Below are 27,718 nucleotides of genomic sequence, written 5' to 3'. Positions count from 1 at the left end.
ATAATCACTAAACAGAGATATAATTTTAAACAATAAGAAATCAAGTCATATCACTTGCCCTTTTGAGGCCGCTATTAGAGGTCTTGGGCAGGTATTGGCACAAAATGTGTAAATGTTTTTGTTAAATGACATTCTGCAGTTCATTTATACTTGATTGATCAATAAAACGTGTGCGTACAACCTGTTCAACTTGGTCTCAGGGCTAATCGTATTATTCTGTATGTAAATCTGAGACGTAAATTATGTTAAGTTACATTATGAATGGAATAGCAGTCGTACAGTATGATACAAATTAGAGGACCTATAGTATCATACGTGTTACCCGGTCGTACAATAACATACGAATTGGAAGACATAACTTATCTTGGAGGACGTATAGTATTGCACATCTTTATTTGAGACCAGGTTGCTTGTTGCACCAAAAAAGGAGAATTAACATTGGCAGTTAGGGGAACGAATGACAAAGGTTAGGTGGATTTGGTTACGTTTACAATCAGGGTTAGCTAAAATGCTATAGTTGTCCCTTACGTTTCTAAAACATGCAACCTTTAGCTTGCTAGTGTGTCACGGGTTACACCCACCCATCCTCTTTGACCAACCTCTACTTTAGTTTGTGTCAAGTAACTAAACCATTAGTAGGTATCATACGTCTTGGAGGTGCTCAGAAATACATTTAGTACATTTCGTATTGCTCTGAGGCCAGGCTGAACTGTCATGTACATAAACAGTATACAATCTATAGTTCCACTTCTCAAACATTCAATATTTTCTATTACGATGCATTAACATTGGCAGAGTACAGACAAAATTTTAAAAACTCAGTCTGGTCAATCCAACGACACACTCTACTCTCTCATTCAAATTGTAGCGTGCAGAGTTGAATGGCATGAGACCGGGCCCCACCACAAGCCAAGGCCAGGTAGAGGAAGTCTGTCAAATGTGGCAGAAAACAAAAGTTGGCATATAAAATAAACCTTATTTTGTGTCTGTCATCACAACATGACAAGGATGAACACTGGCAAAAGCCTCAGTGACTGTTCAAACACTGATCTTTAAGAAGGTATCATGTCAGAGTGCAGAGAGGCCAGTAGCCATCTTGGAAACAGTCACAGCATCATCGCCCCTCATCATCCCAGATATGTATTCTTTGTGTAAGTGTTCCTTTCTGCTGATGAAGCGACAGAAATTCGACCGTAGTGGAGAAGCGGATGGCTTATTAAAACACAAAAACCCAATACAGCAATACCGACCCGGTGCATCAATCATATCTTGTGATTTTCAATGTCTTGTCTCCTCCCTCTGGCTGGCCAGTGCCATCATCGACTCCTGCTGCCTGTGTGGTGGTTCCCCTCTGCAGCAGTGTGGTGATCTCCTTGGCCCCTGCAGAGCTACAACATGGCTATGCTCTCTGGGGTGCAGTTGAGATGGGTGGATGTGCTGCTTCCTCCAGGGGACTTTAGGCCCTTGGCTCCCATGCCCAGCGACATGGCCCCGGCCGTTCCGCCCATCATGACCCCCGAGTGGTGGTGGGTCTGCTGCAGGCCGACCATCATGGTGTCGTTGGTGACCGTGCCAAACTCGTAGGTGAAGGTGCCGTAGAAGACAAGTATGTCCACGGTGAAGACCCACTCGCAGATGGCTGCTGCGTGCTGGAGAACAAAGCTCTCGTGGATGAAGAAGATACCACCTGGGGAAAGAGTTAAGGAGACGCAACAGCCCCATCGATGGAGGAAGGCCACATCAATAAATCTATGGGACACATCACCCGCAGAGGGGAGGGGACACCTCACACCAAATCGTAAATTGTATGCAGCAGACGACTCTTTTTGGTCTCTAGTATGGGGGATTGGAATGTCTCTGTTACAGGGACATTTTGCCACCCAAAAACTCTTAACGTCCAAAAGTGAACACTGGGACAATACATTTCAACATCTGAATGTGGGGAATGATGAGATGGAATATGGGAAATTAATGTCTATCATTAAAAGGTACAAAAGTGATAACAAAAATTGTGTCTTCTCCTTAGTTTGTAAGTGTAAGGCTCTAACTGCCACCCTAACTGCCACCCGTTTTGGGTAAGAAGTAATGCATGTATTTACGTGTTGAAGGTCTTCCTTCGTTTTGTCTCTGTTGGACCCAGGGTAAGGTATTAGGATTACTGTGAGCGTAGTTCCCAAATAAATCCAAGTGTTGTCACTCCTTGACTCTCCATCTTTTTTAACAAGTGTCATATTGTGTTAGTCTGCTAGGTATCCATTTTCATCGTATTCAGTTTCTAATCAATAACCTATACCGTGTGTGTATATCCTGTGTTATCATTTAGTTAGTAAGTAATCAAATCAATGCGTGTGGTACGGAATTTTCACCAAGACTCGGGTTTGTACAGTTTCAAGTCTGCGACGTTCAGAATATGACTAATATGAAGTAATGATTAATAACTGTTATCGAAAAACAGAAATTGAGTTTGTCGGGAGATGATAACGCTATAAACAACTTCCTCCGTGGTGCTCCAAATTCCTAACGAGTTAATAGTTACATGATCAATTTAATATTGGGTAACAATTAAAACATTGTTATTTGTCGAATCAACGGTCATCCCATTAATTAAAGTCACGACACTATGCAGTGCACTACTTTTGTCCAGAGCCCCATTCATCACAGACCGGAACTAGACGACCGCTTACGCGGTTTCACAGACTAGCCATTGCAAGGTTTCAATAGAGAAGAGGAATTACACATTAACTGTGCTTGATTTAAATTACATGACCCTATGGAGACATGATCAGTCACCTTTTATTAAATGGTGTAATCCATCATGACCAATATCTAATAACCTAACCCCACCTCTCCACCAATCCCAGCGAGTCAGGAAGGATATTAAGGACAAGTGAGACCAGGGCTCCTGCGGCCAGCGCTACGCGGACATGTGCCATCCAGTAGTCAAGGGCGGTGATGGCCATCCGGTAGGTGAGAACGCACTGCAAGCACACGAAGAGCAGACCCGCAGGGAATGCCACGCCTGCGCCTACGTAGTGCAGAGACTTGGCATGGTCAACCTGCTCAGGGAGGGGGTAAACAGGTTAATCGATTTTTTAAATTGAGATTGAAAACATACAAGTGAAGCTGCTCCGAATACCCAAATTCCATGGACTGTCCCCCTGAACCCGCCCACAAGACAAACTCAAAAACGTCACTCACAACAAAAGGGAGCTAACAAAGAAAATCCCTTTAACAACCAAAACAGAAAGGGATTCAAAAGGGGTTCTGAAGTGCACCCATGTGGGTGCACATTGAAAGTTGGCAAAGCCACTAGTAAGGTGTTATAAAAAAAGCGGCCCGCTAATCATTAGCCGTCTTATCGGCTGCTATCTGAATAGGTCTATCGGACTATTTTTCTTGGATCACTATAACTATATCACCAACTGCATTGATCCCATCTTCCACACGGAACCCCACTAATCTACCGACGGAAACGCACGAGGTAAAAAAAGACCTCCATCCTATGCTAGCTTGCTAAAGTTGGCCCGGCTAGCTGTCTGAAACGCCGTGAACCCAATCAACCTCACTACTCACTGGACCCTTTTGATCACTCGACTAAGCATGCCTCTCCTTAATGTCAATATGCCTTGTCCATTGCTGTTCTGGTTCGTGTTTATTGGCTTATTTCACTGTAGAGCCACTAGCGCTGCTCATTACACCTTATCCAACCTTTCAGTTCCACCACCCACACATGCGATTACATCACCTGGTTTCAATGATGTTTCTAGAGACAATATATCTCAATACCTAGGTTTACCTCCACTGTATTCACATCCTCCCATACCTTTGTCTGTACATTATACCTTAAACTATTTTATTGCCCCCAGAAACCTTCTTTTACTCTGTTCCGGATGTTCTAGACGACCAATTCTCATAGCTTTTAGCCGTACCCTTATCCTACTCTGTTCCTCTGGTGATGTAGAGGTGAATCCAAGCCCTGCAGTGCCTAGCTCCACTCCTATTCCCCAGGCGCCCTCTTTTGATGTTAACATTAGGGATGAGGCTTCTAAGTTTTTTTTATTCACTGCTTTAGCACACTCTGCCAACCCAGAAGCCAAGGTGGTTTTTCTCAAGCAGAAATTTGCTTCCTGCAACACAAACTCAAAAAAGTTCTGGGACACTAAAGTCCATGGAGAATAAGAACACCTCCTCCCAGCTGCCCACTGCACTGAGGATAGGAAACACTGTCACCACCGATTAAATCCACTATAATTGAGAATTTCAATAAGCATTTTTCTACAGCTGGCCATGCTTTCCACCTGGCTACCCCTACCCCGGTCAACAGCACTGCACCCCCCACAGCAACTCGCCCAAGCCTTCCCCATTTCTCCCAAATCCAATCAGCTGATGTTCTGAAAGAGCTGCAAAATCTGGACCCCTACAAATCAGCTGGGCTAGACAATCTGGACCTTCTCTTTCTAAAATATTATCTGCAGAAATTGTTGCAACCCCTATTACTTGCCAGTTCAACCTCGTGTCATCTGAGATTCCCAAAGATTGAAAAGCAGCTGCAGTCCTCCCCCTCTTCAAAGGGGGGGGGACACTCTTGACCCAAACTGCTACAGACCTATCTATCCTACCCTGCCTTTCCAAGGTCTTCGAAAGCCAAGTCAACAGATTACCAACCATTTCGAATCCAACCATACCTTCTCCGCTATGCAATCTGGTTTCAGAGCTGGTCATGGATGCACCTCAGCCACGCTCAAGGTCTTGAACGATATCTTAACCGCCATCGATAAGTAACAATAATGTGCAGCCGTATTCATTGACCTGGCCAAGGCCTTCGACTGTCAATCACCACATCCTCATCGGCAGACTCGATAGCCTTGGTTTCTCAAATGATTGCCTCGCCTGGTTCACCAACTACTTCTCTGATGGAGTTCAGTGTGTCAAATCGGAGGGCCTGTTGTCCGGGCCTCTGGCAGTCTCTATGAGGGTGCCACAGGGCTCAATTCTTGGACCGACTCTCCTCTGTAAACATCAATGATGTCGCTCTTGCTGCTGGTGAGTCTCGGATCCACCTCTACGCAGACGACACCATTCTGTATACTTCTGGCCCTTCTTTGGACACTTAACAACCCTTGAGATGAGCTTCAATGCCATACATCTCTCCTTCTAATGGCCTCCAATTGCTCTTAAATACAAGTAAAATTAAATGCATGCTCTTCAACCGATCGCTGCCTGCACCTGCACGCCCATCCAACATCACTACTCTGGACGGTTCTGACTTAGGTATTTGTAGTTGTTCACATATTCTAGGTGCCTGGTTAGCCTGTAAACTCTCCTTCCAGACTCACATCAAACATCTCCAGTCCAAAGTTAAATCTACAATTGGGTTCCTATTTCACAACAAAGCATCATTCACTCATGCTGCCAAACATACCCGTGTAAAGCTGACTATCCTACCGATCCTCGGCGATGTCATTTACAAAATAGCCTCCAATACCCTACTCAATAAATTTGATGCAGTCTACCACAGTGCAATCCGTTTTGTCACCAAAGCCCCATGTACTACCCACCACTGCGACCTGTACTCTCTCGTTTGCTGGCCCTCGCTTCATACTCGTCGCCAAACCCACTGGCTCCAGGTCATCTACAAGACCCTGCAAGGTAAAGAGACCCCTTATCTCAGCTCGCTGGTCACCATAGCAGCACCCACTTGTAGCACGCGCTCCAGCAGGTAAATCTCTCTGGTCACACCCAAAACCAATTCTTTCTTTGGCCGCCTCTCCTTCCAGTTCTCTGCTGCCAATGACTGGAACTAACTACAAAAAATCTTAAACTGGAAACACTTCTCCCTCACTAGCTTTAAGCACCAGCTGTCAGAGCAGCTCACAGATTACTGCACCTGTACATAGCCCATCTATAATTTAGCCCAAACTACCTCTCCCCCTACTGTATTTATTTAGCTCCTTTGCATCTCTACCTTGCACATTCTTCTACTGCAAATCTACCATTCCAGTGTTTTACTGGCTATATTGTATTTACTTCGCCACCATGGCCTTTTTTTTCTTTGCCTTTACCTCCCTTATCTCACCTCATTTGCTCACATCGTATACAGACTTACTTTTCTACTGTATGTTTGTTTTACGTGTAACTCTGTTGTTGTATGTGTCGAACTGCTTTGCATTATCTTGGCCAGGTCGCAATTGTAAATGAGAAGGTGAAATAAAACAAACTCCTAAATAGCACCTGGGCCAACACAGGTGAAACACCTTCCCACTAATGGGATAGCAACCAGCACAGGTGTAACATACTGACTGATGAGGTGACACCATGTGCTAACCAGCTATACGTGCTAAAGTCCAATCTTAAAACATAAAAAACAAAGCCTGTAACACCCACTTCTACCTACCCACACCGCTTGTTTTTAACCAATAGACAAAACAGAGAATCAGAAGGAGAATATAGCCACCACTTGATAATTGACAAAACTTTAAGTTGCTCTGGAGTGTCTGCTGAAAAATGGTGGGGTTTAATTGACATCAAGTCATTGGGATAATATAGTCACAACTGGAGAGGGCCTGGTAGCAGAGTTATGGAATCAAGATGTACTGTATGTCTAGAGAAGAATTGACGTGAATCACCTGGAAGTTTCCCACCATGACCAGTCCTACAGCATTGGTGCAGCCAGACAACAGGGCATTGGTGTTAATCCAGCAACCGTGGCTGTGCTCAATCACCTGGGCATAGCGCAGAAGGCACACCATCACCACTGGGGGGAGAGCAAGAGAGATGGGATGAAGAGGAGCACAGACAAAGGCAGCAGAGTAAGTGGTGATAAATAAGACAGAACAGGAAGTAATGGAGAAGGGTCATGGATGATTAAAGGGGGGGCAATAATGGAGGAAAGGCCACATGCATTATTGATTAAAGACCAGAGCCCATTTCAAGCCCTTCTGCACATACTGCTGACTAGTGGCATACACCGACTGCTGACTAGTGGCATACACCGATTTGCTATGTAAATTCATCTAGACAGGCAGACTAGATCAGTTAGGCCTATATAGGAAATTCTTTTAAATATTTGGTTTTGATAAAAAGTTCACATTATACCTGTGGATTCAGCACCAGTTTCCTGTGTCATGGTGATAATGACTACAGTACTAAAAATGAGATTATGTGAGGTGATATAATCTCCTTTGGGGGAAAAAAATAAAATAAATGATAGCAAGTATAGGTATTTAATCACCACCTTCAGATCATTATCACCATGACACAGCAAAAGTATTATCTGTACCACCACTGTGGTACGGAATCGCTGTTACTTTTAATTTTTATTTTATTTTTATGACACACTCAAGAACGTCCAGACGCTAACCAGCTAACTAGCTACAAGCTATTTAGTCATTGTTAGTTAAAAAAAAAAAAAGAAAAAAGGATAACACTCGCCAGCCCAGCCCCCCTGCCCCATCCACCGCTGCCCCCTGGACACTGATCTCTTGGCTACATAGCTGACGCACACTGGACTGCCCATTAATCACGGTACTCCACTCTGCTTGTTTGTTTTATCTGTCGGCCCAGTTGCCTAGTCAACGCCATTTTACCTGCTGTTTGTTGTGCTAGCTGATTAGCCTCGCCCACTGTTTTTAGCTAGCTTTCTCAATTCAACACCTGTGACTACTGTATGCCTCGCTGTATGTCTCTCCCAAATGTCAATATGCCTTGTATACTGTTGTTCAGGTTAGTTATCATTGTTTTAGTTCACAATGGAGCCCCTAGATCCACTCTGCATACCCCTGTTACCTCCCTTGTCCCACCCCCCACACATGCGGTGACCTCACCCATTACAACCAGCATTTCCAGAGATACAACCTCTCTCATCATCACCCAGTGCCTGGGCTTACCTCCGCTGTACCCACACCCCACCATACCCCTGTCTGCGCATTATGCCCTGAATATATTCTACCATGCCCAGAAACCTGCTCCTCTTATCCTCTGCCCCCAACGCTCTAGGCGACCAGTTTTGATAGCCTTTAGCCGTACCCTCATACTACTCCTTCTCTGTTCCGCGGGTGATGTAGAGGTAAACCCAGGCCCCGCATGTCCCCAGGTACCCTCATTTGTTGACTTCTGTGATCGAAAAAGTCTTGGTTTTATGCATGTCAACATCAGAAGCCTCCTCCCTAAGTTTGTTTTACTCACTGCTTTAGCACACTCTGCTAACCCTGATGTCCTTGCCGTGTCTGAATCCTGGCTCAGGAAGGCCACCAAAAATTCAGAGATTTCCATACCCAACTATAACATCTTCCGTCAAGATAGAACTGCTAAAGGGGGAGGAGTTGCAGTCAACTGCAGAGATAGCCTGCAAAGTAATGTCATACTTTCCAGGTCCATACCCAAACAGTTTGAACTACTAATTTTGAAAATTACTCTCTCCAGAAACAAGTCTCTCACTGTTGCCGCCTGCTACCGACCCCCCTCAGCTCCCAGCTGTGCCCTGGACACCATTTGTGAATTGATCGCCCCCCATCTAGCTTCAGAGTTCGTTCTGTTAGGTGACCTAAACTGGGATATGCTTAACACCCCGGCAGTCCTACAATCTAAGCTAGATGCCCTCAATCTCACTCAAATCATCAAGGAACCCACCAGGTACAACCCTAACTCTGTAAACAAAGGCACCCTCATAGACGTCATCCTGACCAACTGGCCCTCCAAATATACCTCTGCTGTCTTCAACCAGGATCTCAGCGATCACTGCCTCATCGCCTGTATCCGCCACGGAGCCGCAGTCAAACGACCACCCCTCATCACTGTCAAACGCTCCCTAAAACACTTCTGTGAGCAGGCCTTTCTAATCGACATGGCCTGGGTATCCTGGAAGGACATTGACCTCATCCCGTCAGTTGAGGATGCATGGTCATTCTTTAAAAGTAACTTCCTCACCATTTTAGATAAGCATGCTCCGTTCAAAAAAATGCAGAACCAAGAACAGATACAGCCCTTGGTTCACTCCAGACCTGACTGCCCTCGACCAGCACAAAAACATCCTGTGGCGGACTGCAATAGCATCGAATAGCCCCCGTGATATGCAACTGTTCAGGGAATTCAGGAACCAATACACGCAGTCAGTCAGGAAAGCTAAGGCCAGCTTCTTCAGGCAGAAGTTTGCATCCTGTAGCTCCAACTCCAAAAAGTTCTGGGACACTGAAGTCCATGGAGAACAAGAGCACCTCCTCCCAGCTGCCCACTGCTCTGAGGCTAGGAAACACGGTCTCCACCGATAAATCCATGATTATCGAAAACTTCAATAAGCACTTCTCAACGGCTGGCCATGCCTTCCGCCTGGCTACTCCAACCTCGGCCAACAGCTCTGCCCCCCCCGTAGCTCCTCACCCAAGCCTCTCCAGGTTCTCCTTTACCCAAATCCAGATAGCAGATGTTCTGAAAGAGCTGCAAAACCTGGACCCGTACAAATCAGCTGGGCTTGACAATCTGGACCCGCTATTTCTGAAACTATCTGCCGCCATTGTCGCAACCCCTATTACCAGCCTGTTCAACCTCTCTTTCATATCGTCTGAGATCCCCAAGGATTGGAAAGCTGCCGCAGTCATCCCCCTCTTCAAAGGGGGAGACACCCTGGACCCAAACTGTTACAGACCTATATCCATCCTGCCCTGCCTATCTAAGGTCTTCGAAAGCCAAGTCGACAAACAGGTCACTGACCATCTCGAATCCCACCGTACCTTCGCTGTGCAATCTGGTTTCCGAGCCGGTCACGGGTGCACCTCAGCCACACTCAAGGTACTAAACGATATCATAACCGCCATCGATAAAAGACAGTACTGTGCAGCCGTCTTCATCGACCTTGCCAAGGCTTTCGACTCTGTCAATCACCATATTCTTATCGGCAGACTCTACAGCCTCGGTTTTTCGGATGACTGCCTTGCCTGGTTCACCAATTACTTTGCAGACAGAGTTCAGTGTGTCAAATCGGAGGGCATGCTGTCCGGTCCTCTGGCAGTCTCTATGGGGGTGCCACAGGGTTCAATTCTCGGGCCGACTCTTTTCTCTGTGTATATCAATGATGTTGCTCTTGCTGCGGGCGATTCCCTGATCCACCTCTACGCAGACGACACCATTCTATATACTTTCGGCCCGTCATTGGACACTGTGCTATCTAACCTCCAAACGAGCTTCAATGCCATACAGCACTCCTTCCGTGGCCTCCAACTGCTCTTAAATGCGAGTAAAACCAAATGCATGCTTTTCAACCGATCGCTGCCTGCACCCGCATGCCCGACTAGCATCACCACCCTGGATGGTTCCGACCTTGAATATGTGGACATCTATAAGTACCTAGGTGTCTGGCTAGACTGCAAACTCTCCTTCCAGACCCACATCAAACATCTCCAATCGAAAATCAAATCAAGAGTCGGCTTTCTATTCCGCAACAAAGCCTCCTTCACTCACGCTGCCAAGCTTACCCTAGTTAAACTGACTATCCTACCGATCCTCGACTTCGGCGATGTCATCTACAAAATGGCTTCCAACACTCTACTCAGCAAACTGGATGCAGTCTATCACAGTGCCATCCGTTTTGTCACTAAAGCACCTTATACCACCCACCACTGCGACTTGTATGCTCTAGTCGGCTGGCCCTCACTACATATTCGTCGCCAGACCCACTGGCTCCAGGTCATCTACAAGTCCATGCTAGGTAAAGCTCCGCCTTATCTCAGTTCACTGGTCACGATGGCAACACCCATCCGTAGCACGCGCTCCAGCAGGTGTATCTCACTGATCATCCCTAAAGCCAACACATCATTTGGCCGCCTTTCGTTCCAGTACTCTGCTGCCTGTGACTGGAACGAATTGCAAAAATCGCTGAAGTTGGAGACTTTTATCTCCCTCACCAACTTCAAACATCAGCTATCCGAGCAGCTAACCGATCGCTGCAGCTGTACATAGTCTATAGGAAAATAGCCCACCCATTTTCACCTACCTCATTCCCATACTGTTTTTTATACTGTTTTTATTTATTTTTCTGCTCTTTTGCACACCAATATCTCTACCTGTACATGACCTGATCATTTATCACTCGTGTTAATCTGCAAAACTGTATTATTCGCCTACCTCCTCATGCCTTTTGCACACATTGTATATAGACTGCCCATTTTTTTTCTACTGTGTTATTGACTTGTTAATTGTTTATTCCATGTGTAACTCTGTGTTGTCTGTTCACACTGCTATGCTTTTATCTTGGCCAGGTCGCAGTTGCAAATGAGAACTTGTTCTCAACTAGCCTACCTGGTTAAATAAAGGTGAAATAAAAATTAAAAAAATAAAAATAAAAAACTGTTGCACAAACAACCAACCTCTCGAATGAGCCAATGATCATATTTGGCCGATATTTCTACTGAGATAATGTTTTTATCATGCCCACCCAGCAGACTGTCAACCAATCGCGTTTATGGTTGTCATGCTGCGGCACGCGGTTGCTAAGCTAATCATCATGCAATCCCTTCTCAAAGTCAGTGTTCATGTCAAAAACATGCCTATTTTCCTTGAAAGTACATAATGTCACGATTCTAAAGCTATATGATACTACAGATGGCAAGTCATTTTTTCTAGATCAGCTTTAGTATTCCCTTCTTTGGACACTGTGTTAACAACCCTCCAGGCAAGCTTCAATGCCATACAACTCTCCTTCCGTGGCCTCCAATTGCTCTTAAATACAAGTAAAACTAAATCCATGCTCTTCAACCGATCGCTACCTGCACCTACCCGCCTGTCCAACATCACTACTCTGGACGGCTCTGACTTAGAATACGTGGACAACTACAAATACTTAGGTGTCTGGTTGGACTGTAAACTCTACTTCCAGACTCACATCAAACATCTCCAATCCAAAGTTAAATCTAGAATTGGCTTCCTATTTCGCAACAAAGCATCCTTCACTCATGCTGCCAAACATACCCTTGTAAAACTGACCATCCTACCAATCCTCGACTTTGGCGATGTCATTTACAAAATAGCCTCCAATACCCTACTCAACAAATTGGATGCAGTCTATCACAGTGCAATCCGTTTGGTCACCAAAGCCCCATATACTACCCACCATTGCGATCTGTACGCTCTCGTTGGCTGGCCCTCGCTTCATACTCGTCGCCAAACCCACTGGCTCCATGTCATCTACAAGACCCTGCTAGGTAAAGTCCCCCCTTATCTCAGCTCGCTGGTCACCATAGCATCTCCCACCTGTAGCACACGCTCCAGCAGGTATATCTCTCTGGTCACCCCCAAAACCAATTCTTTCTTTGGCCGCCTCTCCTTCCAGTTCTCTGCTGCCAGTGACTGGAACGAACTGCAAAAATCTCTGAAACTGGAAACACTTATCTCCCTCACTAGCTTTAAGCACCAACTGTCAGAGCATCTTACAGATTACTGCACCTGTACATAGCCCACCTATAATTTAGCCCAAACAACTACCTCTTTCCCAACTGTATTTAATTTATTTATTTATTTATTTTGCTCCTTTGCACCCCATTATTTTTATGTCTACTTTGCACATTCTTCCATTGGAAAACTACCATTCCAGTGTTTTACTTGCTATATTGTATTTACTTTGCCACCATGGCCTTTTTTGCCTTTACCTCCCTTCTCACCTCATTTGCTCACATTGTATATAGACTTGTTTATACTGTATTATTGACTGCATGTTTGTTTTACTCCATGTGTAACTCTGTGTCGTTGTATCTGTCGAACTGCTTTGCTTTATCTTGGCCAGGTCGCAATTGTAAATGAGAACTTGTTCTCAACTTGCCTACCTGGTTAAATAAAGGTGAAATAAATAAATAAAATAAAAATAAAAAATTGATGTAAACTATAAATATATCTGCAATGTAATTGTCTGCATAATTTAAAATCCCCCATACACAGTACCAGTTTGGACACACTCATTCAATAGTTTATCTTTATTTTTTACATTATAGAATAGTGAAGATGCCAAAGATATGACACACATATTGAAAGTGTTATACAAATCTAAATATTTTATATTTGAGATTCTTTAAAGTAGTCCCCCCTATGCCCCTAGCTTTGCACACTCTTAGCATTCTCTCAACCAGCTTCATGAGGTAGTCACCTGGAATGCATTTGAATTAACAGGTGTGCCTTGTAAAGGTTAATTTGTGGAATTGCTTTCCTTCTTAATGCATTTGAGCCAATCAGTTGTGCTGTGACATGGTAGGGGTGGTATACAGAAGATTTACCAAATGGGGCTAAGACCAAGTTTATATTAATGGCAAGAACAGCTCAAATAAGCAAAGAGAAGAAACGACAGTCCATCATTACTTCAAGACATGAAGGTCAGTCAATTCGAAAATTAAGAACTTTGATAGTTTCTTCAAGTGCAGTAGCAAAAACCCTCAAGCGCTATGATGAAACTGGTTCTCATGAAGAACATTACAGGAGAGGAAGACCCAGAGTTACCTCTGCTGCAGAGGATAAGTTCATTAGAGTTACCAGCCTCAGAAATTGCAGCCCAAATAAATGCTTCAGAGGTCAACAGACACATCAACATCAACTGTTCAGAGGAGACTGCGTGAATCAAGCCGCCATGGTCAAATTGCTGCAAAGAAACCACTACTAAAGGACACCAATAAGAAGAGACTACTTGGGCCAAGAAATATGAGCAATGGACATTAATCTGTCCTTTGGTTTGATGAGTCCAAATTTGAGATTTTTGGTTCCAACAGCCGTGTCTTTGAAACGCAGAGTAGGTGAATGGATGATCTCCCCATGTGTGGTTCCCACCGTGAAGCATGGAGGTTTGATGGCGTGGGGATGCTTTGCTAGTGACACTATCAGTGATTTATTTAGATTTCAAGGCACACTTAACCAGCATGGCTACCACAGCATTCTGCAGTGATACGCCATCCCTTCTGGTTTGCGCTTAGTGGGACTCCGTTTTTCAACAGGACAATGACACAACACACCTCCAGGTTGTGTAAAGGCTATTTGACCAAGAAGGAGAGTGATGGCGTGCTGCATCAGAACCTAGCCTCGACAAAAATCACCCAACCGAAATGAGATGTTTTGCGATGAGTTGGACCACAGAGTGAAGGAAAAGCAGCCAGCATTTGTAGGAACCCTTCAAGACAGTTGGAAAAGCAGTCCAGGTGAAGCTGGTTGAGAGAAGGCCAAGTGCAAAGATGTCATCAAGGCGAAGGGTGGCTATTTTGAAGAATATATTTATTTGTTTAACACTTTTTTGGTTATTACCTGATTTCATAGATCATAGGTCTTCCCTATTATTTTACAATGCAGAAAATAGTCAATCGAGAAAAACCCTTGAATGAGTAGGTGTCCCAAATTTTGACTGGTACTGTATATACACTTTTTTTTGTATAATTTTCTCCTAACCCTACCATCCCTCCCCTAATTGGAGTAAACTAATGGACAACAACACTTTCTACAAGTCATGTTTTGTTTTTAATCCCATCCTTCAGCTACCCTCAAATCTAATCTCTGAAGACCATCCAGATGGCAAGTTAATTATCTCACATCTGAGAAAAGATTTGTAATGTTGCACTTCTTGTTGCCGAAATTCTTGCTAATGTTGGGGTTTTGAGCTAGCGCACATTGACATAGCATGGGCAAAGTTTCCCCCATCATCAAAAGTATATCTGCCGTTCTGAATGTTAGACTCCACTCTGAGGCACATCAAGCTGCAGGTTGAACATGGTGAGATTGTAGACGCCTAAATTGATAGCGGTAAAGTCAAACTGCACCAACTAGCTACGTTACAGGCTGATAAGGTCTTTGGTTTTATTGCGTGAAGCTACGTTAGTTAGCTAGCTAGCCAGCCCATAGAGCAACCATTGCATTGTGGATTTTGTAGTAGACTTGAGCTGTTACAGATTATCACAACGATTTTACTACCAACCTTATTATAACGGCAAAATGAAACATTTGTTTGCCCCCGCCCAAAAAAGTGTTATTTAAAACTAAATTAAAGGAATGAGTGGCTTTGACCTCCAATACATCACTGATGAGTGATACAAAGGGCACAGCTTATTGTCAGTGTGAGTGATGACAGAAGAGGGCTGCATCCCAAATGACACCCTATTAATCCCTACATAGGTCTCTGTTCAAAAGCAGTGCACTATGGGCCCAGGTGAAAAATAGTACTCTAAATCGTGAATAGTTTGCCATTTGGGATGGAGAAGAGGCTCTTCTTACCCATGAAGCCTCCGACGTTCCCGATCAGACTGAACAGACAGCTCTCAGGAGGGAAGGAGCCACATTTACTGTACGAGACACAAGAGGGAGGAAACATGTCACTCAAAACTCATAAGGAATCCACTCACAAGTTGACTAGGCCTATATTATGACCATGATTCAAATGTTAGGAAAAGGCATGCATGACAAGGTTGTTACTATTTCACCATTTCTCTTCTGGTACGATTACAAGACTGTATTATTAGAGAGCGAGAGAGAAAGAGCGAGACCCTAATTGACAAACAAAAGCAGTCTTCTCATGCTTGGTTGATTTTAAAAAAAGCTTTGGACTCAATTTGGCATGAGTGTCTGCTATACAAATTGATGGAAAGCAGTGTTGGGTGGAAAATATGGCATTATAACATCCATGTACACAAACAAGTGTGCAGTTAAAATTGGCAATAAACACATCTTTCTTCAGGGCCAGGGGGTGAGACAGGGATGTAGCTTGAGCCCCACCCTCTAACACTGAGTGTACAAAACATTAGGAACACCTACCTAACATTGAGTTGCACCCCCTTTTGCCCTCAGAACAGGCTCAATTCATCGCAGCATGGAATACAAGGTGTCGAAAGTGTTCCATAGGGATGTTGACTCTAGAGGTCGACCGATTAATCGTAATGGCCGAAGAATTAGGGCCGATTTCAAGTTCATAACAATCGGAAATCTGTATTTTTGGACACCGATTTTGCCAATTTTTTTCAGCTCTTCCATTGTACTTCAAGCATTGCCCTGTTTATGACTTCAAGCCTATCAACTCCCGAGATTAGGCTGTTGTGAAATGTGAAATGGCTAGCTAGTTAGTGGGGTGTGCGCTAATAGCGTTTCAAAAGTCACTCGCTCCGAGATTTGGAGTGGTTGTTCCCCTTGCTCTGCATGTGTAACGCTGCTTTGAGGGTGGCTGTTGTCAATGTGTTCCTGGTTCGAGCCCAGGTAGGAGCGAGGAGAGGGACGGAAGCTATACTGTTACACTGGCAATACCAAAGTGCTTATAAGAACATCCAATAGTCAAAAGGTATATGAAATACAAATCGTATAGAGAGAAATTGTCCAATAACAACTACAACATAAAACGTCTTACCTGGGATTATTGAAGACTCATGTGGCACATATTACACTTTTACTTTTCTCCAACACTTTGTTTTTGCATTATTTAAACCAAATTGAACATGTTTCATTATTTATTTGAGGCCAAATGTATTTTATTGATGTATTAAGTTAAAATAGGTGTTCATTCAGTATTGTCATGAAATTGTCAAAATCATAAATCGGTCGACTTCTAGTTGACTCCATTGCTTCCTACAGTTTTGTCAAGTTGCCTGTGTGTCCTTTGGGTGGTGGTACATTCTTGATACACATGGGAAACTATTGAGCGTGAAAAAAACAGCAGCGTTGCAGTTCTTGACACAAACCGGTGCACTTGGCACCTACTACTATACCTCATTCAAAAAGGAACTTAAATCTTTTGTCTTGCCCATGCACCATCTAAATGGCTCACATACACAACCCATGTCTCAATACTTTAAAATCTTTATTTAACCCATCTCCTCCCATTCATCTACACCAGAGGCTCCTCACAGAAGAAAGGGGAGGACCATCCTCCTCAGTGAATTTCAGAAACATTTTAGTGATTTATTTTTAACTAAATATATAGTCGTCACCAAATAATTCATTTAAAAAAACACCTTAGCCAAATACATTTAAACTTTCACAATTCCTGACATTTAATCCTAGTCAAAATTCCCTGTCTTAGGTCAGTTAGGGTCACCACTATTTTAAGAATGTGAATTGTCTGTATAATAGTAGAGAGAGATTTATTTCAGCTTGTACTTCTTTCATCACATTCCCAGTGGGTCAGAAATTTACATACACAATTAGTATTTGGTAGCATTACCTTTAAAATTGTTGAACTTGGGTCAAACGTGTCAAGAAGCCTTCCACAAGCTTCCCACAATAAGTTGGGTGAATTTTGGCCCATTCCTCCTGACAGAGCTGGTGTAACAGTCAGGTTTGTAGGCCTCCTTGCTCCCACATGCTTTTTCAGTTCTGCCCACAAATTTTCAATAGGATTGAAGTCAGGGCTTTGTGATGGCCACTCCAATACCTTGACATAGTTGTCCTTAAGCCATTTTGCCACAACTTTGGAAGTATGCTTGGGGTCATTGTCCATTTGGAAGACCCATTTGCGACCAAGTTTTAACATGATGTCTTAAGATGTTGCTTCAATATATCCACATAATTTATTCTTCGTGATGCCATCTATTTTGTGAAGTGCACCAGTCCCTCCTGCAGCAAAGCTCACCCACAACATGATGCTGCCACTTCCATGCTTCATGGTTGGGATGGTGTTCTTCAGCTTGCAAGCCTCCCCCTTTTTCCTCCAAACATAACAATGGTCATTATGGCCAAACAGTTCTATTTTTGTTTCATCAGACCAAAGGACATTTCTCCAAAAAGTACAATCTTTGTCCCCATGTAGAGCTGCAAACCGTAGTCTGGCTTTTTTTAATGGCAGTTTTGGAGCAGTGGCTTCTTCCTTGCTGAGATGCCTTTCAGGTTATGTCAATATAGGACTCGTTTTACTGTGGATATAGATACTTTTGTACCTGTTTCCTTCAGCATCTTCACAAGGTTCTTTGCTGTTCTGGGATTGATTTGCACTTTTCACACCAAATACGTTCATCACTAGGAGACAGAACAAGTCTCCTTCCTGAGCGGTATGACGGCTGCGTGGTCTCATGGTGTTTATACTTGCATACTATTGTTTGTACAGATGAATGTGGTACCTTCAGGCATTTGGAAACTGCTCCCAAGGAAGAACCAGACTTTGAGGTCTACAAATTTTTTCTTAGGTCTTGCCTGATTTCATTTTCCCATGATGTCAAGCAAAGAGGCAATGAGTTTGAAGGTAGACCTTGAAATACATCCACAGGTACACATTCAGTTGACTCAAATGATGTCAATTAGGCTATCAGGATCTTCTAAAGCCATGACATCATTTTCTGGAATTTTACAAGCTGTTTATAGACAGTCAATGTAAGTGCATGTACAATTCTGACCCACTGGAATTGTGATAGATTATTTCACTTCGAATTCACTGTGTCTGTAAACAATTGTTGGGAAAAAAAAATGACTTGTGTCATGCAAAGTAGACATCCTAACTGACTTGCAAAAACTATAGTTTGTTAACAATAAATTTGTGGAGTGGTTGAAAAACAAGTTTTAATAACCCCAACCTAAGTGTATGTAAACTTCCGACTTCAATTGTAAATACAAAACCTAGGAGGCTCATGGTTCACTCCCTTCCACACTCCCTCAGAGCAAGTGACGTCACCGATTGAAACACTATTTAGCGCGCCCCACCGCTGACTAGCTAGCAGTTTCACATCCGTTACACTAGCCTAAACCTATCAATGTCATATTGAGCTCGGTGAATGGAATATGAATGAGTCATCCAATATGCTGTAATATAAATTAAGCATTGATACATTTTAGAAAATGTAATTAAAATAAAACAGTAATACCTTATTTACATAAGTACTCAGACCCTTTGCTAGGAGACTTGAAATTGTGCTCTGGTGCATCCTGTTCACATTGATCATCCTTGAGATGTTTTGAGAACTTGCGGTAATAGAGTCCACCTGTGGTAAATTCAATTGATTGGACATGATTTGGATAGGCACACACCTGTCTATATAAAAAGGTCCCACAATTGACAATGCATGTCAGAACAAAAACCAAGCCATGAGGTCAAAGGAATTGTCCATAGCGCTAAGAGACAGGATTGTTGAGGCACAGAGCTTTTTTTGAAGAATTGAAGGTCCCCAAGAATACATCATTAAATGGATAAGTTTGAAACCAGCAAGACTCTCCCTAGAGCTGGCCACTCAGCCAAACTGAGCAATCAGGGGAGAAAGGCCTTGGGGAGGTGACCAAGAACCCGATGGTCACTGACAGAGCTCCAGAGTTCCTCTATATAGAGGGGAGAACCTTCCAGAAGTACAACCATCTCTGTAGCACTCCACCATTTTATGGTAGAGCAGCCAGACTGAAGCCACTCCTCAGTAAAAGGCACATGACAGCCCCCTTTGGAGTTTGCCAAAAGGAACCTAAAGACTCTCAGACCATGAGAACCTAGATTCACTGGTCTGATGAAACCAAGATTGAACTCTTTGGCCTGAATGCCAAACGTCACATCTGGAGGAAACCTGACACCATCCCTACAGTGAAGCATGATGATGGCAGCATCATGCCGTGGGGATGTTTTTCAGCGGCAGGGACTGGGAGATTAGTCAGGATCGAGGGAAAGTACAGAGATCCTTGATGAAAACCTGCTCCAAAGTGCTCAGGACCTCAGACTGGGTCAAAGGTTCACCTTTCAACAGGACAACGACCCAAAGCACACAGCCAAGACAATGCAGGAGTGGCTTCAGGACAAATCTCTGAATGTCCTTGAGTGGCCCAGACAGAACATCTCTGAAGAGACCTGAAAACAGTTGTGCAGTGACACTCCCAGGTTGAGCAGACCTGCAGAGAAGAATGGGAGAAACTCCAAATACAAGTGTGCCAAGCTTGTAGTGTCATACCCAAGAAAACTCGAGGCTGTAATCGCTGCCAAAGGTGCTTCAACAAAATACTGAGTAAAGAGTCTGAATACTTATATATTAAATAAAAAATATCACATATCTTAGAAGCAGTTTTTGCTTCTTCATTATGGGGTAGTGTGTAGATTGAGAGGGGAAACGATTTAATCAATTTTAGAATAAGACTAACCTAACAAAATGGGTCTAAATACTTTCCGAATGCACTGTATATCAATGAATTGTCAAAAACACTAGAACAGCCTTACCCTACTGCAGCCTTACCCTATTGGACCTGGAAATCAAATGGCTGTCTGCAGAATATCTGGTGTGTCGGTCCCTAACCAAGAAGGGCCTACAGCAGCACCTAAGCTTCTGCACAGATTCTGGCCCCGACAGTAAATCTCAGGAAGACAAAAATAATGGTGTACCAAAAAAGGTCCAGTAGCCAGGACAACAATTTTCAGTGGTATTGTTAACAAGCACACCCACATAAAGAAAATGAAAAACCGGTTCAGCCTCTGGTTTGACCGTGATCTTGCAGAGGTACTCCACCTCAAGAATTGCACGTAGCAAAAGGCTTGGCATACGCATACCCAGGCTGACTGGCTATCATTCAGGGAAATGAGTAATAAATGCACTCAGGCTATACAGAAGGCCAAAGTTGGTGACTTAAAGGAGAAGTTCTCTCTCTGTGGGTCTAACCCCAATAAGTTCTGGTAAACGGTTAAAAACCAAAAACCAGGAGAATAAGCCATGCTCCTCACAGCTGCCCATGTCCCTTAACGTAGATGTGGTTGTTACTAACAAGAAGCACATGGCTGAGCTCTTTAAGAATCACCACGTCATTAAGTCAGGATTCCTATTTGACTCAGCCATGCCTCCTTGCCCGTCCAACATTTCCTCATCGCCCACCCATTCTAATTCGACTAGACCCGATGCTTCCTTTTTTTTTTCCCTTCCCCGCTACAAAGTTTCTCCCTGCAGACGGTCACTGAGTCCGAAGTGCTAAAGGAGCTCTAACTTGACCCCCCCAAAAAAACATCTGGGTCAGATGGTTTAGACCCTTCTTTAAGGTTGCTGCCCCTATCATTGCTAAGACTGCCTCTCCTTTCTGGGGAGGTTCCCATTGATTGGAAGGCAGCCATGGTTCATCCTATATTTAAAAAAGGGAGGGATCAAGCTGATACTAACTGTTATAGGCTTATTTCTATATTGCCCTGTTTATCTGACTGGCTTTCTTGATGTCTATAGTTCTCTGGTATGCAATCTAGTTTTTGCTCAGGTTATGGATGTGTCACTGCAACCTTAAAGGTCCTCAATTATGTCACCATTGCCCTTGATTCTAAGCAATGTTATGCTGCTATTTTTATTGACTTGGCCAAAGCTTTTGATGTCTCTGAGGAGTCTTTGGCCTGGTTTGCTAACTACTGCTCTCAAAGAGTGCAGTGCATAAAGTCAGAACATCTGCTGTCTCAACCACTGCCTGTCACCAAGGGTGTACCCCAAGGCTCAATCCTAGGCCCCACGCTCTTCTCAATTTACAACAACAACATAGCTCAGGCAGTAGGAAGTTCTCTCATCCATTTATATGCAGATGATAGTCATACTCAGCTGGCCCCTCCCCGGATTTTGTGTTAAACGCTCTACGACAAAGCTTTTAGCGTCCAACAAACTTTCTCTGCCCTTTACCTATATTTTGGATGTGTTATGTGGTTTGGTAAGAACAATGTCCCTCTTCCCACAGGTGTTATTACTACCTCTAAGGGTTTAGAGCTTGAGATCGTCAACTCATACAAGTACTTGGGAGGATGGCGAGATGGTACACTGTTCTTCTCGCAGCACATATGAAAGCTGCAGGCTAAAGTTAAATCTAGACTTGGTTTCCTCTATCATAACTGCTTCTCTTTCACCCCAGCTGTTAAACTAACCCTGATAAAGATGACCATCCTACCCATACTAGAATACAGAGACGTAATGTATAGATCGGCAAGTAAGGGTGCTCTCGAGCGGCTAGATGTTCTTTACCTTTAGGCCATCTGATTTGCCTCAAATGCTCCTTATAGGACACATCACTGCACTCTCTATATGCCCTCTATGGTTGTGAGGTTGTGGTCCACTCTCCAACCAATAATTCAGAAAATGGCACCAACATCCAATTGAGACTACAAAAATATAATTTGTGTCCAACGCAAACAATGTATACAGAGCATAATTAGGACTTCACCCACTAGTTAACAAAATACAGAAAATATATCTTAAATTCTACAACCATCTAAAAGGAAGCGATGCTCACACATCCTATGACAAAGCCATCACCTACAGAGAGATGAACCTAGAGAAGAGTCCCCTCAGCCAACTGGTTCTGGGGCTCTGTTTAAAAACACAGACAGACCCCACAAAGCTCCAGGACAACAACACAATTAGACCCAACCGAATTATAAGAATGCAAAAAGAAAACTATGACCAACTGGAACTATGACCAACTGGAAATAACCAAAGAAACAGAGCTAACTAATGCTATTTGGCACTAAACAGAATACACAGTACCTGACAACTGACTGACAAAATAGAAATATTGACTATGTACAGACTCAAGTGAGCATAGCCTTGCTATTGAGAGAAGCCACCATTGCCCGTCTTCTCTACAGAGCCAGTTCTGCCTCTGTGCCCACAAAATGAGGTGGACACTGAGCTGCACTTCCTAACCTCCTACCAAATGCATAACCACATTAGAGATACATACAGTGGGGCAAAAAAGTATTTAGTCAGCCACCAATTGTGCAAGTTCTCCCACTTAAAAAGATGAGGCCTGTAATTTATCATTGGTACACATCAATGACAGACAAAATTAGAAGAAAAAAATCCAGAAAAATCACATTGTAGGATTTTATATTTATTTATTTGCACATTATGGTGGAAAATAAGTATTTGGTCACCTACAAACAAGCAAGATTTCTGGCTCTCAAAGACCTGTAATTTCTTTAAGAGGCTCCTCTGTCCTCCACTCGTTACCTGTATTAATGGCACCTGTTTGAACTTGTTATCAGTATAAAAGACACCTGTCCACAACCTCAAACAGTCACACTCCAAACTCCACTATGGCCAAGACCAAAGAGCTGTCAAAGGACACCAGAAACAAAATTGTAGACCTGCACCAGGCTGGCAAGACTGAATCTGCAATAGGTAAGCAGCTTGGTTTGAAGAAATCAACTGTGGGAGCAATTATTAGGAAATGGAAGACATACAAGACCACTGATAATCTCCCTCGATCTGGGGCTCCACGCAAGATCTCACCCCGTGGGGTCAAAATTATCACAAGAACGGTGAGCAAAAATCCCAGAACCACACGGGGGACCTAGTGAATGACCTGCAGAGAGCTGGGACCAAAGTACATTTACATTTAAGTCATTTAGCAGACGCTCTTATCCAGAGCGACTTACAAATTGGTGCATTCACCTTATGACATCCAGTGGAACAGTCACTTTACAATAGTGCATCTAAATCTTAAGGGGGGGGGGGGGGGTGAGAGGGATTACTTATCCTAAAGTAACAAAGCCTACCATCAGTAACACACTACGCCGCCAGGCACTAAAATCCTGCAGTGCCAGAAGTGTCCCCATGCTTAAGCCAGTACATGTCCAGACAGACCCGTCTGAAGTTTGCTAGAGAGCATTTGGATGATCCAGAAGAAGATTGGGAGAATGTCATATGGTCAGATGAAACCAAAATATAACTTTTTGGTAAAAACTCAACTCGTTGTGTTTGGAGGACAAAGAATGCTGAGTTGCATCCAAAGAACACCATACCTACTGTGAAGCATGGGGGTGGAAACATCATGCTTTGGGGCTGTTTTTCTGCAAACGGACCAGGACTACTGATCCGTGTAAATGAAAGACTGATCTGTGTAAAGGAAAGAATGAATGGGGCCATGTATCGTGAGATTTTGAGTGAAAACCTCCATCAGCAAGGGCATTGAAGAAGAAACGTGGCTGCGTCTTTCAGCATGACAAGGATCCCAAACACACCGCCCAGGCAACGAAGGAGTGGCTTCGTAAGAAGGACTTCAAGGTCCTGGAGTGGCTTAGCCAGTCTCCAGATCTCAACCCCATAGAAAATCTTCGGAGGGAGTTGAAAGTCTGTGTTGCCCAGCAACAGCCTCAAAACATCACTGCTCTAGAAGAGATATGCATGGAGGAATGGTCCAAAATACCAGCAAAAGTGTGTGAAAACCTTGAAGACTTACAGAAAAGGTTTGACCGCTGTCATTGCCAACAAAGGGTATATAACAAAGTATTGAGATAAACTTTTGTTATTGACCAAATACTTATTTCCCACCATAATTTGTAAATAAATTCATTAAAAATCCTACAATGTGATTTCCTGTATTTTTTTCCTCTCATTGTCTGTCATAGTTGGAAGTGTACCGATGATGAAAATTACAGGCCTCTCATCTTTTGAAGTGGGAGAACTTGCACAATTGGTGGCTGACTAAATACTTTTTTGCCCCACTGTATTTCCCACAGACTCAAAGAAATTGAAAACATTGATCAACTCCCTTACCGGTTAGATGATGAACAAACCAGCTCCGTGCGTGTGCAGGTTGAGTTTGTCTATCCCCACCAGGTGCAATCAGGACACGCAGGTTGAAATGTCAAAATTAACTCTGAACCAACTATATTAATTTGGGGTTGAAAAACACATTAAACATTCATGGACATTTAGCTAGCTAGCTAATTTGTCCTGGGATAAAAATATTGGCTAGTTATTTTACCTGAAATGTACAGTCTTTTCTGGATCGTTGTAGAATATCGGCCTATTTTGAGTCACAACATCGTGTGTTTATACTCTGACAATGAATCCACAGATTAAAAGGGGAAACCTAGTTAGTTTAGGTTGGCAACCAACTTTAAGATGTACTACTGCAACCAACCGGACTGGTGTGGACCTTGTTCATCTTTCAATCACCCACATGTATATGCTCCTAAAAACCAATGAGAAGATGGGAGATGCAGGACTTGCAGTGCATCAAGTGTCTATTTTAACGCCTAGCCACGCTAACACTCATTGATGCGCACATGCAGTTTTGATGAAATGATTGAACACGTGTACATTATTTTGCAATGCTCACACACAAAACACAGCAGGTGTGGTCAGCATGAAAGGTGAGAGAGAGCAAGCGAACAAAGAAATGTGAGACCTGATGAGGGGGATGTCCTGTATGGTGCAGCACGTCTTAGGGAAGCCTGGCCTGGCCATCTCCTCTGTACATGTCACATTGTAGGACCTGCACACAAGACACACCATTTTGGGATGGAATTAGCCCTTTGTTCAGTCAAGCAGATGATATACTGTAGTATCAAGTCAATGTAGGCTATAAATCCAAAGACAAAAGGGGGTCTTCTTTACTCCCATAAATGTTTATATGAAACTCACTGAAGGGTCACTCACCAGTTCTCCACAGGACAAACGTGATGATTCATCACAGCCATGGCGTAGCTGTGGGGGAAAACAAACACATCAATGACTTAAAATCACAACATTATGGACTGGATTACTGGATATATATTAAGCCTAGTCCTGGACTAAAAATTTAGATTCTCCATTAAGCATGCTTTTTAAAATCCAGAACTGGGCTTAATCAGTGTCCAAGAAACTAGATATCAATGTTTCTCTGTCAATCACTTTGTAGTACACCCTTAGTAAGGAAAACAAATGTAACTGGAGCCTAGTATTTGAGAACTCACACTATCCATATTCCTGTGATGGAGAAGGCAGAGAGGCTGACAGGCAAGACGATCCAGGCAGTCATTGGACTGGCAGTGTGCTGTCTTTGTTCAAAGCATGAGGGAGAGGAGGACTTCAGGTTGGACAAGGCAGAAAATGAGGGGACAAGGTGGGGACACTAACAGGCAGGGAGGACAGACATGGGTGGGGGGGGGGCATGAAAGGAAGACAGGGGGATGGCACACTGCTTGTGTTATGACACTCGATGCCTGCAGCTGTCTTTACCATAGAGCAGGGAGTGAGAGAGTTGAACAAAAGGCCAAATGTGAGCAGAGAAGAAAAGAGGGGCAGGGGAGAAAGAACAATTAGGCATAGTATTTGTAGTTTATTTTTCAGTAGGGTGACTTCACTTTCTTTAGTTGCCTGCAAAAAATGTCAGACATCAGGAAGTCTAAAATCAGGTATCCTAGGTCTAGGAAAATCACACCACAATAACATTTAAAAGTGTATTAATTTAGCAGACACTCTTATTCAGAGCAACTTACAGGAGTATTTAAGGTTAAGTGCCTTGCTCAAGAACACATCAACAGATTTTTCACCTAGTCAGCTCAGGGATTCGAACCAGCGACCTTTCAATTACTGGCCCAACACTGTCAAAATCACCCTTTGTCAGTATAACCTACAGACGAAAACAAAATCTGATTGTCATTGCTATACTAAAATTAGTGTGTTGACTGACATTATAAGAAGTGTCATTTTGCAGTTTAGGCCTGTACAGTTTCAACCTTCTCTCAGACTCACAGGGATTAGAATGAACTAAGAATGATCACACCGTAACTAAAAACAAGCTCTTGGTTTTCCACGATCACATTAGAAAACAGACTAAGACTTAGGTTAAAGGGGTAGTTTAGTTCTCAAGTAGTACTGAAATACAGTATATTTTATACAATGTGGGGGGGCAGTAGAGATACTGAGAGCTCATCTCAGTGACAAATGAGAGGCCATTGTTTCCTGATACATTTACACAGGGAAGAGATAATGGAGAGGTTCATGACAGAATATTTCCTGTCTAGGATTGATCAATTTTCCCATTTAGCTGGATATCTCTTCTCAAGTCTCACGGTTATAAACCCCCACTGTTACTGAAGCATCGGACTTGGGCAGGGGTCCCTCTCTATCGTGCTAGGCTAATTCATTTGAGGTCCAACTGCAGCAACCAAAAATTATTGGGTTTTCTAGCTGACTGATGTTGAAATTGAGTAGCTATGATACATTGTTGCACTGTGGCTGGCATGGATGATCAGATAATCATTGTCAGAACACCGGCTGTTAGCCAGCTATCAAGCCAACCTTAGCTAACCGCTAGCTAGCTAGCTAATTAAAGCTAGTCTCAAATGATTGGCAGTACACCCTGCAAGTGTGACAGGTAAACTAGCCACCGACAGTAGGATCAAATGCATTACCTAGCTACCAACAGTAGTTAATGCATTTGATCCTATTAACGTTAAATCGTTACTCCTAGTTAGCTAACGATATAGCATCTTGTTTCGCTAACCAACGTCAGTCCATACGCAAACGAACGTAAGCTAACTAGTCAACACTGCTACTAGCTAACAAGTTAAAACGGGGGTTGTGTACCGGTAACGCTGGGTAAAGTGTGTTCACTGACAAGACAGCTGGTTCATGCTGGCTAAATACATATTATCCCCATTCTCCAAAGCAAGTAGCTAGCTGGCGGACTGGACAATTGAACAAAATAGAGGGGTTAGTTTTGGCTAGTTTTGACTCCGCATACAAGTTAAACGTCCACAACAGTAGCACATATAATGAAACCACTATGTACATACCCCAGATCCCGCTATTCCCTCCACGAACCTCAACATTGGTTTCCCTTTAAAACGGGCCCCTCCACTCAATCGTGCGTGCCACTCTTCTGCCTCTTCTTCTTCTGTGGGTTTTATGGCAGACTACTACCTAAAAAGTTTTATTGCCGCCACCAACTGGACGGGTTGAAATCAAAACAAGGTAAAAAAAGAAGATCCATATGTGATTGTGAAACTAACTTAATTCACCAAAATAAAAAATAGTACATTGACAATACAAAACTCCCACTTCTTCCTTCTTTCAATTCTCCATATCTACCTTCT

At 43.3% G+C, this 27,718-nt stretch overlaps 1 protein-coding gene across 4 annotated transcripts; it reads right to left on the bottom strand.

The window, feature by feature from the left end:
• Positions 1 to 376: 376 nt before the first annotated feature.
• Positions 377 to 27,718, bottom strand: LOC124036493 (transmembrane protein 150A-like). Of its 4 annotated transcripts, XM_046351152.1 has the most exons (9): positions 27,419 to 27,718; positions 26,117 to 26,250; positions 25,592 to 25,850; positions 25,296 to 25,343; positions 25,045 to 25,131; positions 15,226 to 15,293; positions 6,627 to 6,754; positions 2,879 to 3,056; positions 377 to 1,687 (listed from the first exon to the last, which is right to left on the bottom strand). In XM_046351152.1, the coding sequence occupies exons 3-9, from the start codon at positions 25,654 to 25,656 to the stop codon at positions 1,389 to 1,391; spliced, it is 873 nt and encodes a 290-aa protein (XP_046207108.1). In that variant the 5' UTR covers positions 25,657 to 25,850; positions 26,117 to 26,250; positions 27,419 to 27,718; the 3' UTR covers positions 377 to 1,388. The 4 variants fall into 4 exon arrangements, with proteins under 4 accessions (XP_046207108.1, XP_046207105.1, XP_046207106.1 ...); XM_046351149.1 differs by lacking the exon at positions 26,117 to 26,250; XM_046351150.1 differs by lacking the exon at positions 26,117 to 26,250 and having other exon boundaries at positions 25,592 to 25,846.

This window comes from Oncorhynchus gorbuscha, linkage group LG05 (genome assembly GCF_021184085.1).
Source record: "Oncorhynchus gorbuscha isolate QuinsamMale2020 ecotype Even-year linkage group LG05, OgorEven_v1.0, whole genome shotgun sequence".
Classification (NCBI taxonomy): domain Eukaryota; kingdom Metazoa; phylum Chordata; class Actinopteri; order Salmoniformes; family Salmonidae; genus Oncorhynchus; species Oncorhynchus gorbuscha.
Note: the sequence above shows the minus strand (reverse complement) of the source record. Positions and strands in the feature narration are given on the sequence as shown.

Coding starts and splice junctions, on each gene's coding strand:
- LOC124036493 (XM_046351152.1), bottom strand. CDS start 25,656: ATGACTGCCTGGATCGTCTTGCCTGTCAGCCTCTCTGCCTTCTCCATC. Junction 3,057..6,626: donor TCATGGTGGGAAACTTCCAG/GTGATTCACGTC, acceptor CTCCCTGAGCAG/GTTGACCATGCCAAGTCTCT. Junction 1,688..2,878: donor CCTGGTCTCACTTGTCCTTA/ATATCCTTCCTG, acceptor CTCTTTCCCCAG/GTGGTATCTTCTTCATCCAC.